At 35.3% G+C, this 18,538-nt stretch overlaps 1 protein-coding gene and 1 long non-coding RNA gene across 2 annotated transcripts in view; one reads left to right on the forward strand and one right to left on the reverse strand.

Moving 5' to 3' along the window:
- Nucleotides 1-8,756, forward strand: part of TRDN (triadin) — a 95,460-nt gene extending 86,704 nt beyond the window's left edge. Inside the window, exon 12 of the mRNA XM_062632538.1 lies at nt 8,641-8,756. Within this exon, the coding sequence (XP_062488522.1) occupies nt 8,641-8,756 (116 nt within the window). The remainder of the gene's footprint in view (nt 1-8,640) is intronic.
- A 438-nt stretch (nt 8,757-9,194) lies between these two features.
- Nucleotides 9,195-16,463, reverse strand: LOC134170723 (uncharacterized). The gene is made up of 2 exons (XR_009967348.1): nt 15,769-16,463; nt 9,195-11,428 (listed from the first exon to the last, which is right to left on the reverse strand). It is a non-coding gene; the product is annotated as an uncharacterized LOC134170723 (long non-coding RNA).
- Nucleotides 16,464-18,538: the final 2,075 nt, after the last annotated feature.

Consider the following 18,538-nt stretch of genomic DNA (forward strand, 5'->3'; position numbering starts at 1 on the left):
TAGATTTATTAGGTTTTAAAAATCAGTATGTTGCAGAAGAACTCCGACAATGATGATATTGCAGATTTTGTTGACTGTTTCTATTTGGAGCATACATAGGATTAGTCATTTAAAGGGATGGGGTGCAATTGTTGATAAACCTGAGATCACATTATAAGCAATGAAAAGACTATCACTGAAGTCAGCTACATCTAGCTCTGCTAAACTTCAGCTGATAGGGCTCAAAAAAGATTATTCTTCCAGTAAAGAATATTAGTTGAGGCAAAACTTTTCAGCCATTTCCAACAGTTGGAAAGATATTCTGTCTCCTTCAGTCTTTCCCATTCAAATGTCCAAGTTTCCAAGTGTTCCTAAACTAGCTAAAATGGGACTGGGACTTGCTAAAGGGCTTAACTTATTTGTTTCACAGGTTGGAACATCTGCTCAGCAACATCCTGTTAGCAAATAACATAGTCAAAAAGAGAGGATTAACTACGTGGATACACATATATGTACCTCTTGTTTCTGTCATTTTCTAATGTTGGAGAGCAAGCCTGACCTGTAGAAAGATTTTGATGGTATAGCACTGAGCACTACATAATCTATAGTTTAAACACTTCATCAACCTAGTAGTCTCTGAAGACCTTTGAAGACCTCAGCTAGTTGCTTAATCTCCTTACACAATGCCTGAGAAACCATAAAGACCATCATGGAGTTGCCTAAGCTAACCAAGCCGGCCAATCACATCTTTAAATGCTGACCACTTCAGGAAACAAGGAACCTTCCATGGGTTGCAAGCAAACATGTCTTTGACGAGACATGACAACCTGTAATCTTCTCTTTCAGCTAATTGTATAAGCCCAGGTTATATATCTCTACAATGCATATACATTTTTTTTTCAAAATTACAAGTAACCTAGTAAATCCTTACCTTGAGAATATACTCCTGAAATTGTCTTAGAGAAGTTAACAATAGGTTTACAATGAGTGTCTCTCAACCTTAATAGAGAGGAATATAGCTTACATCTATGCAAATGTGCCTTTAAACACCTCCTATTGATGAATACACAGAAACATCATGAAGAAGAAAAAATGTATACAGAAAGGCTTCCAGTTTTCTGTTGAATTTCTCATTAACAAGACAAAATTTATAGCTCTAGTGTGGGACTGAGAGAAGTTACTCTCCTTACCCAAATATAGATTTGCTCTTGTCTCTGCTGCAAATTGAAGATCAGTCTTAACAACAGGTACCTCGTCACCATACCACACAGATACAAAGAACATAGGATTTAAAAATGCTTTGACAAAATAAATTCTATCATGAAGCATTTCCAACTTAGCAATAACTCCTCACCTCTTCTGTTGTGAGAGCATGCAATGCAGAGGACAAAGAAGTGTTCATCTGCGGCCTAAGGAGTATGTGCTCTCCCTGCCTTGCTTATGCCCACTTCCTTCTGCATCTAGTCCACAGTCCCCGTGACAGTTAGCTGTGGCAGGTTTTTGCCATTCTCTGTTCGAGCATTTCTTTCTTTTGCCATCCAATTTCAGCATGTATCTGCTTTGTTAAAAAAGACAGGCAACTTACTGACATATAACTAAAACAAGTCAAAACTAATTTATCTTTCCTTCATCAGGAAACATTTTCCTTCCCTCAGGTACTTGGTTTCTTTCCACTAGTTTCACTTTGTCCTTCAATGAGCTCAGTATTTGTCTGACAGAATAAACAACACATAGAGATCAAAAGGTGCTCAATGCCAACACGTTAAACCTAAACAATGCTGTTATCTTTTTTTAGTTTTGTTTTAGTTAAGCTTGATAACAGATTCCTTTCTCTCTTTGTGATACTCATTCACATAATAGCTTTGGTGTTGGGGAACACTGTGTTACTAGGCAGTAGTTACAGCTCCTGATTTTAGTCCTGAAATATTTTGGTGGCATATGTAGTGTCTTCTTTATATAGAACTGTAAAAGGAGATGTTTGCAATAAATTGCACCTCACTTAGATACACAGAAGTTAATTGCTAAACTCGAACTTTTAGTTGTCCTCATAGCCAATGGTATGAAATGGTGGTCTGTAGAAGACAATTTCAACCTAAAAAAGATGCGCAAGTTAGAAAAGATGAATCATCCTTTGAAGGTACCAATTTCTCTCCATCAACTAAAAATGGATCCCTCGGGTGACTTATCTAGATTTAACTATCAAACAGTTCACTTTTACATGTTTGGTTGAGAAAGAGCCTACATACATTCAAGAAGTATGCTGCAAATATGTAAGCAAGGATCTTGCTTAAATGAAGACTTGAAATGACAAGTTTTCTCTAAGAATTCAAATGGTATTATCAGGAACAGCTGTTGGCTAAGACAAGAAACCGGCAGTGTCACCCTGAAAAGTATGAATAACAATAATACCATTGTTATAGGATTTATTTCTTGATAGAATAGAAAGGCATGGTAAGTTAAGGCAGTTTTCAAAAAATTATAGAGGAGGCTTTGATCACAAAGGCTGGAACTCATGACAGTGAATCCTGCGACTCTATCCTAAAAACAACCTCTTTATAGGAAATAGGGTCTTTCCCAGGAGAAAGAAAAGGAAGAATCAGAAGTTACCAAAATGTGGTTAAAGTAATCATTATCTCAACTATTATCAATTTTTATTCCAGTATTTCTTATAATTCTTCCTACCCTTTACATAAAACCAGCAGCTTTAGTTGAATTTTTTTCAGGCTGAAACAGTTCAGGCCTTGTATTCTGTCTTGCTCTAGAAATGACAGCTCCTGAGAAGTACTGCATCAAACCTAACATCACCATAGTTTTTAAAGAGTGTAAATTTTAGCCTTTAATTTCAGTATTTATTTTTTTATTATCCCTATGTCATAATCATGTAATTCCCAAAAATATTCCAGTGGAAGCACTTTTAGAAGAAAGAGAAAGCTCTGTGAGTTTCTTAATTACATAGAGCCTAACCTTCAAAAGTATTAGATACTTAACACTAACCTAATACTTAGCTGTCATTGATTTCAGTGGGTGTGAGAAACGGGATTTAGTAGCCAACACCTCTCTATTTTTGGACCCTACTTCTGATGTTTGATCTAATAAAATCACTTAGTTCTCTTCCTTTTAACTTCAAGCTGCATTATTGAAATTCTTACTTCAGAAAAATTGTGATAGACTCACTCTCTTAAGCGATTGTCAAGTGCAGACAAGACAGGTAACATAATCATTAACTTCTTGTTTCTCTTATTCTAGCAAAAATATTCAGAGAGGCAAAAAACTTCTTGGCTTGTAGTCACAGGTATTTTGATTCCACTGGACTTCCAGTGATTTCTATGTTAAACATAATCATTATCTACAGATAAAGAGATTATAGTATCTGTAATTTGATTTTATCAATGGTAGGCTGTTTTTGTTTAGTAAGACCTGCCATATGCCCTCTTTCTTGAAGACAACGTAAAGTTTTAGCGTTCTGTAAGTAATGCATAGATAGCTTTTCTGACTTCAGCACTGAAAGTTTCTGAGCTGTAGCTGGACTAATGGCAATTGAAACGATACTATTTACAGATAAACCAGACACAAATAAATCATCAATTACTTAGCAGTGATCCCATGGCATATGCAGTGTCTATTACTTTTCATTATAACAGCTTATAAGTCCCCTCCATTCTGTTTAATTATTAGCAGGAAGTATTTAATTTCAGTGTTTTCTTTTCTCTGTTTCAATTGTTTTCTTGTGGATACTTCATATTGTGAAAAATATGTGTCTATACCAACTCCTGTTATTCATATTAATTATGTTAGGTATCACTGTATATGATACCAATTTATTAAGTTTATTTGGGGAGACAGAGGAAGGATGAGTATGTCTTTTCATTTCATAAGCTGCTTTTACAGTCCTTTTGTGCTCTAGTATGAATAACTTTAATAACCCATCATTTCCACACAATAACCCCTCATTTTCACTGTCCTAGGATTCAGTTCTTTGAGGTCCGTCTTTCAATATTTCTAAACATAACATGTAGGATTATTTTTACCTTCTAAATGCATGTGATAAATAATAGGAGAAGTGGAGACGATTCAATTCCATTTCCAATTCAATTTTCTTTTAATGTCAAGAAAGGCTGTGTGACTTTTTACTAATGTGTAATGATAAAACTGTTAAAACCTACCTTTTAACTCCTTAATGGCTTGAATCTTCTGAGCACAAAAATTAGAAAACCTTTCACAAGATACGGGTTGAGCTAAGGAAGGTTTTTGTAGTAAAAATTTCTGGGAAAGAATTCTCAACAGATATCTTGTTTTAAATGCATTTAACTGCTCAGCTGTGTTAAGCAGCTGAGATACATTACGTACATTTCTGATTGAGACCAATAGCATCAGCTGCAGGTTAAAACAGAAAAATAAAAATAAAAATGCCATTCATAGTTTTACCCATAACTCTCTTGCCTGCCTAATTCATTCCTTCCCCAAAATGAGCATTTCATTGTTCAAAACGGTTATGCAATCTTACCTCATGATCCTCACCTGTTCTTTCTTAACATCAAAAAGAAAAAACAAGTTTGCTTATAGTTTTTATGCAGAAGCATTAAATGGAGAAATCATTCCTCAGAATAGTGACAGTCTAATGTCTGAAGAGCAGAGACTGACAACAAGAGAGAGGGTCATCTTTAACTTCAAGCAGCTTACATGTCAGAACTGGAAGCCTGAACAGAATGATGAAACTCCATTAAGATTTCAATCCCCTAAAAGTGTATTTGGCAGTCTTACCCCATTCTGCTGATCCATGTCTTGTTCCAAGGCTCATGAAACGTTTGATTTTAATTTACTTTTCATAACAAATGACTCTACAAAGAGCACACTTATTTTATTTCAATTATTTTAAATGTCATTAGGGAAAGATGTCACATCTGGACAGAATGAGATTTATCTGAAGACATTTTGCTGCACTGTTTGAGGGACACTGGAACAAAGTGTTAGTACTCTTGGATTATGGGAATGCTGCTGTTCAGATAACTGGTATATGGATATAAGAAAGTACACAATCATAGGAATCATATATAATTCCACATATTGCATTCTGTGGTGACATTATTTCTCCCCATATCAAATTGGAATATTCACCTGTCTACAATACCTTTATTTGTACAATAATAGCAATGCTTTATAGTAACTTTGGGAGTGTTTTCTTTTATCCCATGACCTTTTGATTTATCTATGACAATGAAGGTCGCTGCAGACAAATTGAACTGGGCAGATCGGAGAAGAAAGAAAACCCACATGATTTGCTGTTATCATAAGAAATCAGTTTATCCTCAGTGCTCAGACATGACATTTTTGACACATGAAAAAAGATGCTTCCTAGATTGATAAAAGTAAGGTAATTAAAGTTTGTCTTGTATTACTTATCATGTAATATAAAATCTAAAATATTCATAAAAAAAGTCAGAATTAATTTCTTCATGATACCTCAAGTGATTTAATAAACACAGATGACAGAAGTTTCACAGAGTTTGAGGACTGTAGCTTATTTTCAATGAAGTATTCATGTTACCATCTAGTGTCTTAAACCTTCTATTCATCTGTGCAACATATTTCTTTCCTTTCAGGCAGTAGAGGAAGCTACTCATGCCTTAACATGACACTTTCCCTCCTGGTGAGCACATTCCCATGGGCTTAAAGTCAAAACATTTCACTATTTTGGTTTCCATTGGCTGTAATTTGTTGTCAGATAGATGTTCACAATATCATCTATGAAGGAGGTATCTGTAAAACAACTGCATAGACAGATTAGGCATAAAAATATTGTAGCACAACTGCATGGACAAATTGGGCACAGAAATACATGCATACATTTGTGTTTGCAATTATGTCTTTTGGAGAAATCAAATCCTAATTAAAAAAAAAAATCAAATCAAATGAACATTTTCATCTTATCTCATAGTAGAAAACTAAATTCTACATTTGAAATGAGAAGCAAAAAAATAAGCAGATGCTAAATTTCAGTGCTCTTCTGTGGCTGCGTTTTTAAAGCAGCAGGATAGCTGTATGTCCAATAATAATAGTGGTAATCTGGACAATGACATCTCATGATTCGTGGACTAATCTGATTATCCACTGGGATCATTGAAAATATCCTGCCTTCCTCTCATTTACATCATGGATATGTGTCCAGCTGGCCACTGGACAAATAGTAGTCAAAATAGTAGTCACCACTAATCCTAATGGTCTGATCACCTGAGGTCAGCTCCTCGTTTCTATTTATGAATTCTCTGTACTGCAGAAAACCACTTCTGCTTTATAACTTATAGGGAAGAAAAAAAGGAAGGGAAAGAAATTTGACTTAGGATATCCCCTTTAACATATCTCATCAAAAGCATGGATAAAATATTTATTCTGCTTCTGTCCTTTGCATTCCCTTCAAAGTGAATAGAGAGACATTTAATAACACATGGAAACATTAAAGAAGCCTTTTATCAGAGTAGATGGGAACCTGCTCAGAACAAACACTCTGGCCTAAGGGAAAGTTTTTGATCTGTGAAGCTTAAGCTTTTGGTGCTTAAAACACCCTCATATTGGATCATGTGGTTAATTTGCATGAAATAAATTATTTGCTTAAAACTTGTAAAACTATAAAATAGAACTTGACAAGTCATTAGCAGTAAGTGGTAATGCACTGGCATTATACTAACTAACACTGGTGCAATCATTAGAAAATTGCTTCTACAGCAAAGAGCAGGAAGATAATGGGGCCAGCCTATACTTTGACCTAGAGGTGTTAGATCATTGCCTCACGCAGTAGGTGCCACACTGCAGTCCAAATTATTGACTATCCTTCTTCATTACTGATCTACTCAACCTCCTGAGCCACTGCCCTTTGCCATCTTTCACATAAAACTGTAAGTTATAAAATCTGTCACTTTTTCTATCCAGGGACAGGTGATATAGTTTAGGCAAAAACAGAAGAAAAAGAAAACAAAACAAAAAACAATGTTCAGGACATTAATCAAAACTAGCAGAAAGAAAAAGTTCATTTATCATTTTTTTGTTAATTTTTAGGATGTTTTTAATTCTGAACTAGGAATTCAGTCAATGAAATTTCTGTATGTCAATAGAAGTTATGCATAAAACTTACCTGTTCTGGTTGGCAGCAAATGATATTCAGCATCTCACTAGCTCAGTTTGCAATTTTAAGATTACTTTTTTAAGACATAAAATGCTTGGAAAAATGTTGCTAGACATCTGGATTCCTGAATTTTGCCTACTGTTCATTTTAAGGCTAGAGTCATCCTGTGATGAGATTTGTAAATATCCACTTGTGTTTATTGCCAAGGCAGGAAATATGTGTAAAACTAGATTTTTACCATTTGTTGCACAGACCCTTCAATGTATTGATTTTGTCAATGTGTCAACATTTCATCAGTGGCTCAGGCACATGAGTCAAGCTTGAGCAGCTCTGTGTGTGGTATTTCATATAAATTACTGGATGAACTAAACTACACGCTTGCAAATTATTTGCCTGCAATCATACACATGCTAATGAGATGCAATAGCATTAAGACCATGGTGCTCAAATCCCACTGTTGTCTTTAAGATGCTGTTTTTTTCATGCATGCCACATGAGTACACATACCATTGCAAAATGAGAGAGGTAAGTATGATACCTCAGTTTCCGAGGCTCATTAAGATCTTAATTTCTCTTTGGAGTCTATCACCGGGCATGAGGAATGGCTTTGAGTTTGTGATGTTGAGCTGGAACTGAGATTTAACAGCCTCGTTGCATGGGGACACTGGTGCTGTGAATGAATGCTGGTGCATATGAATCAATATTATATTTAACTACTTAATTTCATTTCACAAGTCACAACAAATTGTGTTTTCCAAATGACAATGATATAATAGCTACTGAACATAAATGTCAAAGAAAGAAATTAAAAGGGAATGAGACTGAAAACAGGTGTTATAAACCAGAAAAGAAGCATACATAGTATGAGTGTGATAGATCTGTTTGTGAATCTTTGATGAAGTGAAATGTATTTTGGATAAAGCATGGTATCTACACATAAGCTAAGACAGTACAGCAAATCCTAGTTTAATACAGTGTGAGAGAGTACAGTTCAATGCTCTAAGAGTGAAGAGGTATTTCAGTCAGCAGCTGGAATCAGAACCTCATCAGTGTTTACAGTGCATGACCTGGTTGGTACTGGCTAATTAAGAATAATCCTTAAGGATGAGAAACATAATAATTTTTACTGGTGTTTCAAGAAGTTCATAATAAGTGGACTTGAGGGAACAACTGAAGATCATTTGTTTGACAGAAGAAAATAAGCTTTTACTGTAGAAGAGGCATCATGAATATGTAACCTTATTATCACAGAATTATTCTTCAGAGTTTTTTAGCCTAATGAAGAAAAATAGAACTGTAAGCATTTCAGCATATGTTTGATTCACTTGGGCTTCACGAATTTAAAATGTATCTTCAAAATAAAGTCCTTTATTTGTTGAGAAATACATTTCCTGCCAGTGTTGTCTGGAAAATAGTACCTTTTATGCCCAGAGTAATACTTTAAACATGAACAATTCTGAAGGGAACTCAGTCTCCCAATAAATCTGCTCAGCCTGTTAGTGAATACATTTTCTATGCTTCCTAACCTGTGTACTCATGTGCAGGACATAAGGAAATGGTACCACCTCGTCTTCTTCTAGAACATAGTCCAAGAAAGAAAACAGCAATTATTGAAGGCAAGTTTGAGTTTTTTTCTTCTTTATTGGCTTTTGGTCATTAACTTGACTCTCTGTTTAATGGATTTTGTTTATAAATATAATCTATATTATAAAACTGATCAAGCTATTAGGCCTGGGGCATGAATGGCACAATCATATTTGCATGACAAGACCTTATATTCCTTATAGTAGTCCCACAGATGGCTCATGGGATTTCCCAAGTGAAAATCGATTTCAGAATAAAGCCTTAATCTGTAAAATGCTGTGGATGGTTTTCAGCCATAAGATGCCATCTAATTGTATACATAATCAACATTATACTCTTAATATATTTTGGATTACTCTTTCAGCTATTGTTATTCAATAATATTTCTGTGTATTTTCTGCAATAATGAGCATAATATTTCTGGCTCTGCATTTATCAATCTTATTCTTACTGTTAAAAGCACAGAAAGAAAAATACAGTCAGATCTTACCTTCAGAAGAATAAAACATAACCCTTACAATAGAATTATATTGTTTACACTCTACTGATATGAGTAAAACTTTTGAAACATGCATTTTAGTTTTAAAATGGACTATGTCCAATGACTTAGCACTACTACAGTAATATACATTCTTGGTCTTTACACCATACAATTTAATAGTACAAAATGTGTGTCTTTTCATGTAATTATATAGCAGTTTTTCTGTAATATTTTAGAGGCATTCAGTCACACCATCCACTTGCTAATCTCTCTCATAGAAGTCCTAGTTCTATGTTTTCCAGAAAGCAATTGCAGTCTGAGAGAAAAACAGATGGGATGGCAGCAGAAAAAGTAACAAGAGCTGTAAGAGTTGCCTGCGTTTGGAAACAGAAAATGAGTTAGATTTTGGCAGAACCTCTCACTAAAACAAAGAGTTAAATTATATATTTCCATAATGTGGCTTATTATCTCTTTACCCAAAATCTCTTTTACCTCAAATTAATATTTCTAAACATACTGTTTATAGGAGTATAAAACTGTGGGTATTGCAACACAATATAGTATATAAATAGATCTGCAGTCCTGCTTGGTTTAGGGAAATATTTGATCCCTGCTTATCAAGAAAAAGTCCCTGCAATGTTAAACACTGTTATCCACCAATTAACCATAATGGACAAGAGACATAATAGAAGAAGACTGCTGCATTTGTTGAGTGATAAACGTAATCTTTAAATATAACTGTTATACAACATGAATTAGCGTCAAATTAACATTAAGTTCTTGATTTTCAAAATTATGAGCAGCATGCAATTACTGCAATCGCACATGGAAATTACTATTTATGACCAGTTACACATTTGTGTGTTTCATTAGCTCATTTGTGCATGCAATTGAGGTAATTGTGAATGTAAATTAGACACCTATTTGGCAAACAAATTGAGGGGGCAGATTATCTGCTCAAAATCATCCAACTTAATTCACTTTAAGGCTCAAGGCCAGTCACTAGGATACAATAATACACAATATTGTTCATGCAAGTGGTTTGGAGAAACTGATGAAGAATTACTTATAAAAATGCTGCTGTGAAAAGCTGTTATAGTGTGTTATTCTGTGGTTACCACAAATGAGAAAATATCCTTCAGGAACCCTAAACTGTGAAGCTTTATCTCACCCGTGGGAAAAATAATTTAGTAATTTGTGGGAATACTTGGCACAACATCAGAACAGAAAAAGAGTACTAGGCAGGGAAATTTAAATCTCTGAAATAGCTGAAGAAACACCTTTCTGTGACTTTCTAATGCTTGCATACCTATATCACTGTTACACGACTAAATATCACTGAACAGTTGAAAAGACAGATTGAAACAAAAGATTCTTATTATATAGTTGAAGGTAGTATAATTTCTCATAATACGGAACAATTACAAGCACTTGTTAATTGAGAAATGTACTTTATAGAACATTGAAAGGACTAGCCCAGTGCTTGACAGAAGCAACCAGCTCCGAAAAAAAGGTAAAACCATAAGAAAAAACAGAATGGTTGTCACACAGAAAATTCATTATACCAGTCTATTTAGACACTAGTCTTTCCAACTCACTGATATTCTGACACTAGATATGAAAACATGTAGCTGGTAAAGACTAAAAAGGTTCTATTCTTTTTCTGGTTTGAGATGTTTTCCCTATTGCCCTATTTTGCCACTGCTTTCTTACGTAACCTTGGACCATCCTTGATTTTTGATAAGGTGAAAATACTGGCAATATATGTGCTAGATGTTTCTAACATTTCTAAATTATTTTATGCTTTCAAATAGAAAGCTTTTCCTGGATAGTATATGATGCCCAGTAGAAATTACGTTCTGCTGCATTTATGAGGTCTTAGGAAAACAGCATATTGATTTATTAAATCTCAGCTTTTCTCGTCTTGTCATTACAATTTTGTCTTCCTTTAATTCCACAGTAAATCTTCGGGAAAAGGGGTGGTTGTGTAAAAAAATGCCAATTTGTGCACTATATTCTAGTAGTATGCAATAAATTACATTGAAATGTGTGCATGTGAATTGATCTTTCATATATTTTTGAAAACAAAATGCTTTGTACTCATCTGGTAAGAAGGGAAAAGAACAGATCATTGCTCTCTTATTTCATGGTGGTTTTGCTCTTTCCAAAAAGCACTGCTGTCTTGTGATATTCCACTCAAAATTTAATCAAGAGTTTGAAGTTTCAGGCCACCAACAGAAGAAAATAACAAAACAAAACAAAAGATCCTGTAACAACAAATAAAGAGGGAAATGGAATTTGTGAAAAGAAATACATTGATACATAGCTTTTACTTGTGTTCCAATTTGGAAACCTTGTTTGTCAAACCATGAAGTAAAATAACTAATTTTATAGTCTTTATCTTATCTTTTTCTGGAACTTTCACAAGGACTTGGAAGAGGCACTCATCTTGGCTGACACTCTGATGCAGCCATTTAGGGAGGACCCTGGTGCTGACTGTGATTTGAACAGATCTGCTGTCCATGGCTATCTGAACTTTGACTTTAATATGCTTCTTTTCTTGGCCATAGTCTTCATCACCTCTTCTAACTCTTGCTTTCTTGTGTTTTGTTATCACTGGCAACCTAAAACTGCTCTGCAGTGTACACTGATTCTCTGTGAATATCTCTCTCAGGTCTTAACTTTTTTGCTCAGCTCACATACCTTTTAGCTTCCTCCATTTCCCCATTCACCTGAGAAGGACTTTCCCTTCTGATAGTCCTCCCGTGTTATGCTCTCTGACATGGCAGTGTAATCTCTCAAGAAGACTGCAGTGAGAGAAAAAATGTTGAAATTAAGCTCAGGGCTTATTAGTTATTGGTAAGGATTCATGTTAATTGTTCTAGAGTAGCATGTCTTTGTTTCTCACAAGATCATAATACCTTTGCGGAAAGCCTGTATCAAAATGCTTCTCTTAGTCATAGGCATCTTAATGCATATCACATATGATCTCAGACAATATGCTTTGTCCCACTTTTAAGAGCATTATATCAAAAAAAACCAAAACAAAACAAAACAACAAAAAAACCCACCTTGGAACAGCATCTTATCTGAGTATAATTTTCCAGGTTGTATTGTCCTAGAAATCTGTGCTGGTATGTTTGAGTGAGAGAGCACTTATCCTGGAAGAGTCATCAACATAACCATTCTGATCTGTTGATAAATGGCGATGGGCTCTGAAATTTTTCTTTCCTTTGCCTGACATATACTGGCTGTTCTTTGCCATCTTGCTGGTATTTGTGGTGTTAAATGAGGTCAAAAAGAAAAATTTAAAATTTCTATAATGGTTTCAGAGGATCTCTGAAAAAAAAAAAGTATTTTTTCTAGATCACTGTTTGGATTATCTAATTAAAGATTTTGCAGAATGCAGTAAAATGAGTTGTTATGAAATATGTTTAACTTCCTCCAAAACTCCTGTGGAGGCTAAACTGGCATTGAAATAGAAATCTGCATCTTTGTTGTTTGGACGAGGCCTTGGGTGATACGATTTAGCGGAAGGCGTCCCTGCCCATGGCAGGGGGGTTGGAACTAGATGATCTTAAGGTCCTTTGCAACCCTAACTATTCTATGATTCTATGAATTTTAAGAATTTCTAGTCTATTCCTCCGTTCATGAATATAACATTGGGGGATATTGCCAAGAGTATCTAAATTACTAGAGCCAATACAAATTTTGAAAAAGCTCCCTTGATGTATAGAAATGTAAAAATCTTATACAAATAATTCTGACTCTGTACAGTCTGTCAATGACATTCTCCTCTTCCATACACAGACTTTTCTAGAAAAAAACTTTTGTTAAAATCAATGACCCATAAAGAAGAAACTTCTAGAGACAGCGATTCAAGATACAGAGGAAAACTTTTTAAAGTGCAGAATTTTGATGTTTTATCCAAATTTAGAACATTTTTAATAACACTGACATGATTTGCAAATGAAAATGAATTTTCTGAAAAATTTAAATTCAGGGGAGAATAAAAATAAATAAGAATTTTTTTTGTCAGAAAATCACAGTATTATGGGCTAAGCTTTAATCTAGTTTATTTGAAGAAACAGTTTAGGTAGCTTAAACAGGGTGCTGTATCTACAACATAAAAACAAGGGGTGTTTGAGAAATATGGGCCCTACTTCTCCATGAGTCTGTACTGAATACAGCAAAACCCTTGAAATGAACTGCAAAAAGGTTTCAAAGTGAGTTATTTCTTTATTCATATTAGTCATTTAGGCAGTAAACTCTAATGATTTAGCTATGATGAAAAAAGCCTAAATCTTCACTGTTTCAGAAAGCCCTTGACATTTTACTTAATGACACAAGGCTCTTCTGTACTACTTCTATTCTAGTATAAGACAGAAAAATTTCGACATTGGGAAAAAAATATTTATTAAGATATTAATATTTTGATTAGACATATTACTATGTCTTCTCATTATTATTAATAATCATCTACTTTCCAACATTATATTATGCATTTAAAAATAAATATTCACCAAAATCTACTCAATAAAACAAAACCAAACAACTCTAAATATTACTTTAATCTTTTTAAATTGATCTAAATGTTACAGAAAAGCAATAATCTTTTTCATATGTTGCACCTGCAAATGGGAAATAGTGATTTACATTAAGATTTTCTGGGCTTTCAAAAGTAGACATTCCATGTTTCTTTGGAAAGAAAAAGGATATCCTTGCAGAAGATGTCCTGCATAGCCTACTCATCCCATTTTTCTAAAACTCAGACATTCTTGCTCAAAAGCACGCCCATCAAAAGCACCCTCCAAACCCTTCCCGGCACTGGTAACACAATTGTTGCTACGGTCAGTTTGTGTTGCTTAGTATGAATGTCAGTCACAGAGGGAAGCTAACCCTGCTGTCTAAGATGTGTTGGTTTGGCTCTTGCTAGTGAAGGATGTAGCATGAGAAGTCAGGGTTCCCCTGGGAATTTACTTCTTCATCATAATCGTATTTGCCATTGTCTATTGTCCAATGGATTTTCTATTACTTTTCTTGTCATGGAAGTTGGTATGCAATCTTTTTTTTTTCCTTGGCATGCATATTCCAGCTTCACTATACTGGTATTGGTACTCCTTTGATCCCTACTATGTTGTTTAGTGAGGGCAACATATGGCCCTATGCTATTAACAAACGGTTTTGGCGCTTAACATTCATGAAGAGGGAGCCTATAATCACTATGGGAAGAAATAAGGAACACTTATGTGGGTCACATGTAAGCATTCAGAATTTCAAACACAAAATTGCTAATACATACTTTCTGCAGACCTCAATAATACCTCCATAAGCAATCTTCAAAGCTACCAAATAGTGTTTCAGGGCAGGATTTGAAAACAGTGAAGCAGTTTCAAAGAGTAAAATCAGTCTGGAGAGATTGCCTAGGTCTTCAGGGTGGCCTATACTTCCAATCACCTGTGTGCCACATTAGTCTTTCACTTGCTCAGTGTGAGAACAAATTGTATTGAATTACTCTGCTGAAATGGTGTGGTTTAAACAGAGTTTTTCGAAAATGCACTTAATTTTTGCCTAAGCATTCACATGTGAGCTACAGGGAGTATTTGAGAATGTGTATGTGCATGTGCGTGTATCTGTGTTTGTGAAAAGAAGCAATTCTAAGAACTTCAGATGTATACCATTTAGGTTACTTTGATCATTCTTGACTTTTCAGTAGTTTGTCTGAGGTAAGGCAGGATTTTTTTCTCATAGAGAAAATAACTGGACCAAGAAGGACATTCTTACCCAGAAAGGATTTGTGTTTTTCAAAGAGACAGATGAGGTAAATTTTTACTTGAAATTTAGATTTAATTTTAAAAGTATGAGTTTCCATGGCATTCCAAACTAAGCAGAAATTATTTCTTTGGGTTTTTTGCAGTTTTTTTGGTTGGTTGGTTGGTTTGGTTATTTCCTTAAAAGCCTTACTGTTTGAATGTGTGTGAAATCATTTAGAATCAAAAGTTCAACTGTCCAGTCATCGTCAATCTCCACCCTAAGCAACATGCAAAGTCATAATTTCAATCCTCAATGAAAACAAAGAAGAACAACCATAATCTCTTAAAAATTAATAAGGAAATACAATTTTAAAAATACAGATTTTTTTTTATGGTCTTTTAAAATTATTCCAGTGACAGCTTCAGGTGTACAGAGATGCTTGCAGAAAAATGAAATTAAGTTTTACCTGAAATGAAGTTATTGTATTCAGTCTGAATTATAGTTCCTCAAGAAAATGTTTGTTTTGCTCTGTTTTGTATGTGAGTGAGTATATGCATATCTCTGCCACTCCATTTCTGCCAGGACCAGAATCAGTAGGCAAGAAAAGCTCTTGTAGTATTTCACAAAGCCAGACAATATCCAAAGTCTCTCACAAGAACTATTCTCCTGAGATTTCCTTTCAAAGGGTTTTAGATAAATGCAGATAAGCCTTTTAAGTCTCTGAACTTTAGAAAGCTTATCTGAAACAAAACATCTTCTAACTTCTGTCATTCAGTCCTACTAGCTAGTGTTTGTTATAATCATGCCTCTCCATAAGAAGGTACAGGTAGCTTTATTTTGCTGCCCTCCTTACCTCGGTTTCTCAGGGGGGATAGTATGAGCTGACAGTTCCTTCCAGAGTCAGTGTTTCCATAAGCACATGGAGCATCTGGAACAACATGGAAAAGAAACTCTTAGAGAACCTTCCTCTTCCAGTTCTCAGGCAGCATTCCCATGACACTATGCCCAGGAAATCACATGCATCCCTAAATTTAGATTCCACTCAGCACTGGCACAGTAGCACGCTGGTTTTACCAGGCCTGTTTTCAAGTGCTGCGTTACTAGCATGTTTCTGTTATCTTCCCTCCCCCTCTTGTCCAAGAATTAGTTGATGTCCCATGAACATAACATAAAGACATTGTCAAGGATGATACAGGCAATTCAGATTGAAGCACTTCTTTCTTGGTCTCTGTTGAGTTTTACTTGGTTTCCACTGGTGTTATCAGTCTCTCACCCCTTATTCAGAAATAAATAATTCCATCTCAGGAGATTCTTTCTTTAGGGCTGTTCTCCTTACTCCAGTCATTTTCTAATAAAACTATTCTATGCTTTTTTTTTCACTCCCAGAAAAAAAAAAAAAAAGAAATTAGCTGAATTCCCATTCAGTAGTACATCACTATAATTCACACACTTCTCATGCTCACTGGATTGCTCCCTGTACTATGTAAAATTCCACTTCTGCACAGAGCCTACAGAAAAAATGACTAAATGCAAAGTCCATTGCTTGTCTCGTTGACTGTCACCTCATACTCTGCCATCTGCATATATGCCTATTTCATTCTTATAAGGTCATTGCAGACTTCTGAAGGTGAGGGTTTTTTTTGTACACATACATCCTACACTTTGTACATAAAATGTAGTTCACAATTAGCACTCCTGGTGAAAAAAGCATAACTAACTATATTATCAAAACCCAGTAAAAATAAAGGTATTTTATCAGTAGTCAGTTGCACTTTAATTGCCTAATGCAGTCAATCCTGAATCATCAAAACCACCTTGTGTTTCCTTGTGTAAGCCGCTGATCCCTCTTTAAGCAACTGATCCATGAATATTTGTAGTCCTTTTACTGTTCCTAACTAAAAAACCCCAAGTACTTTCAATAAAAAAATGGGGTTCATATTTTACAGTGCAAAAGACCTGCATAAGTTCCTATGTAATTATTTGTTCTGCCTCTTAATTTAGCTGTCTACAAATCTGTAGAATACCCACTGAATTCACTGCTTCAGAAATTACAATTTTGCTGGTGCTAAATATACGCTTAAAATGCAACAATTGTGAGCTACTCGGATTGAAAGGAAATAAATTTATTCAAGAAACGGGATTGCTTCCTGAAATCAGAAATAACACTTTCATTGTATCTATTTACCAAGTTCATTGTTCTAATTTACCCATACTTTTGTCAGTAGTAGCTGTGAGGGACATCAATGGGGCAGCCAAGATGTGATTGGAAACCCTGTGACTGTTTTTCTAAGACTTTACCAAGAGTGCATATCTTGCATTGGGCGGTGCTCATGGGTTACTTTTAATACCTGTATGTAATCCATGTAATTGTCCTCAAAAAAATTCATAACCAATATACATGTCTCCAGGCTCCCTGAGCACTCTGAGTATTGCAGCTTGAGAGCTTGATGGAAGAAGAATTAATTGGTGTAATGACTTGGCAATAAAAACTCTGCAGCCAGGGATGTAGTCTCCTTGTGCTTTAGGTTATTCTGCTACTTCTTGTACAGCATCAATATAAAGCTCCATTTCTCAGAGCTCCATGTCATGTTCATGTCATGTCATTCTCAGCTCATGGCTCTCAAGACACATACGGCTCTGAGACTTGCTATGAAACTTGGAGTAGATGCTGTGTATCTTAGCTGGGCCACAGAAGCATGCAAAATGCTATAGATTCAAAGGCAAAAATGTTCTCTGGCTAAAGGGAATCTTGTTTGTAAGGCTCTTGTCTTAAGAATAATGGCTGTGCATCACCTAGCACCAGAAGTGTAAGGAAGAAAAATCTGGAAGCATGGAGCTATAACTGCTCCTCCAAAACTGAGGTACTGAGAAAAAACAATATAAATCACAGAAGTACCAGCAGCACTTCACTCTCTAGTTACTAGGAGAGAAGGTTAGTGAAAGGAAGACAGAAGGAAGCTTCTTCCTGACAGTAACTGATAGACTTAGCATGTTTAACAGTTTCGGTCAAGTCAGGCAGAGTAATCAAAAGTTAAACAGTTAAATGTTCTACGCTGCATGTGGAAACTAAACACTGAAGATTCATAGGTGGCACAGAAAAGTAAAGCTGTGTAACAACTGGTGTGTAATCTGAGGGTGAACTCTCCCCTTTTGAGAAGGCAGCCACAGTCCCTAGCATGAGCCTTTGGAACAACGTGTCAGAGAGACTCCTAGGAATCCTAGAGATAGATAATAACAAGAATATTAACATTTACAAGAAAATTAAGCTCCAAACAAGTTTGTGGAGCATGAACATTACTCTGGTGCTCCATACATGCTTAGGAAACCTCAATATCAGAAAACATGCTCATGACACAAAGCAATTTGTATCATCAAGGCCAGTACTTTCAGGATTTCAACAGGGAGAATTAAGCACGCAGAACACTGGGAGAAACATTCTGTAAAATACATGCAAGGATTTTCTGGTTCATTTTGTCAAGACAGTATCAAGGGAAACACATTAAACAAATCTGTTTAAAACAAGAACTAGAAAATGTCAAGATGAAGCTTAACATTGAGCACTATTGTCAGAAAATCAGCAGAAATATGGTTTGAGGAGACCCTGAATATTGGTAAATAAATAC

This window comes from Pezoporus occidentalis, unplaced genomic scaffold, assembly GCF_034315485.1.
Source record: "Pezoporus occidentalis ecotype Australia unplaced genomic scaffold, CSIRO_AGI_Poc_V1 ctg39, whole genome shotgun sequence".
Classification (NCBI taxonomy): domain Eukaryota; kingdom Metazoa; phylum Chordata; class Aves; order Psittaciformes; family Psittacidae; genus Pezoporus; species Pezoporus occidentalis.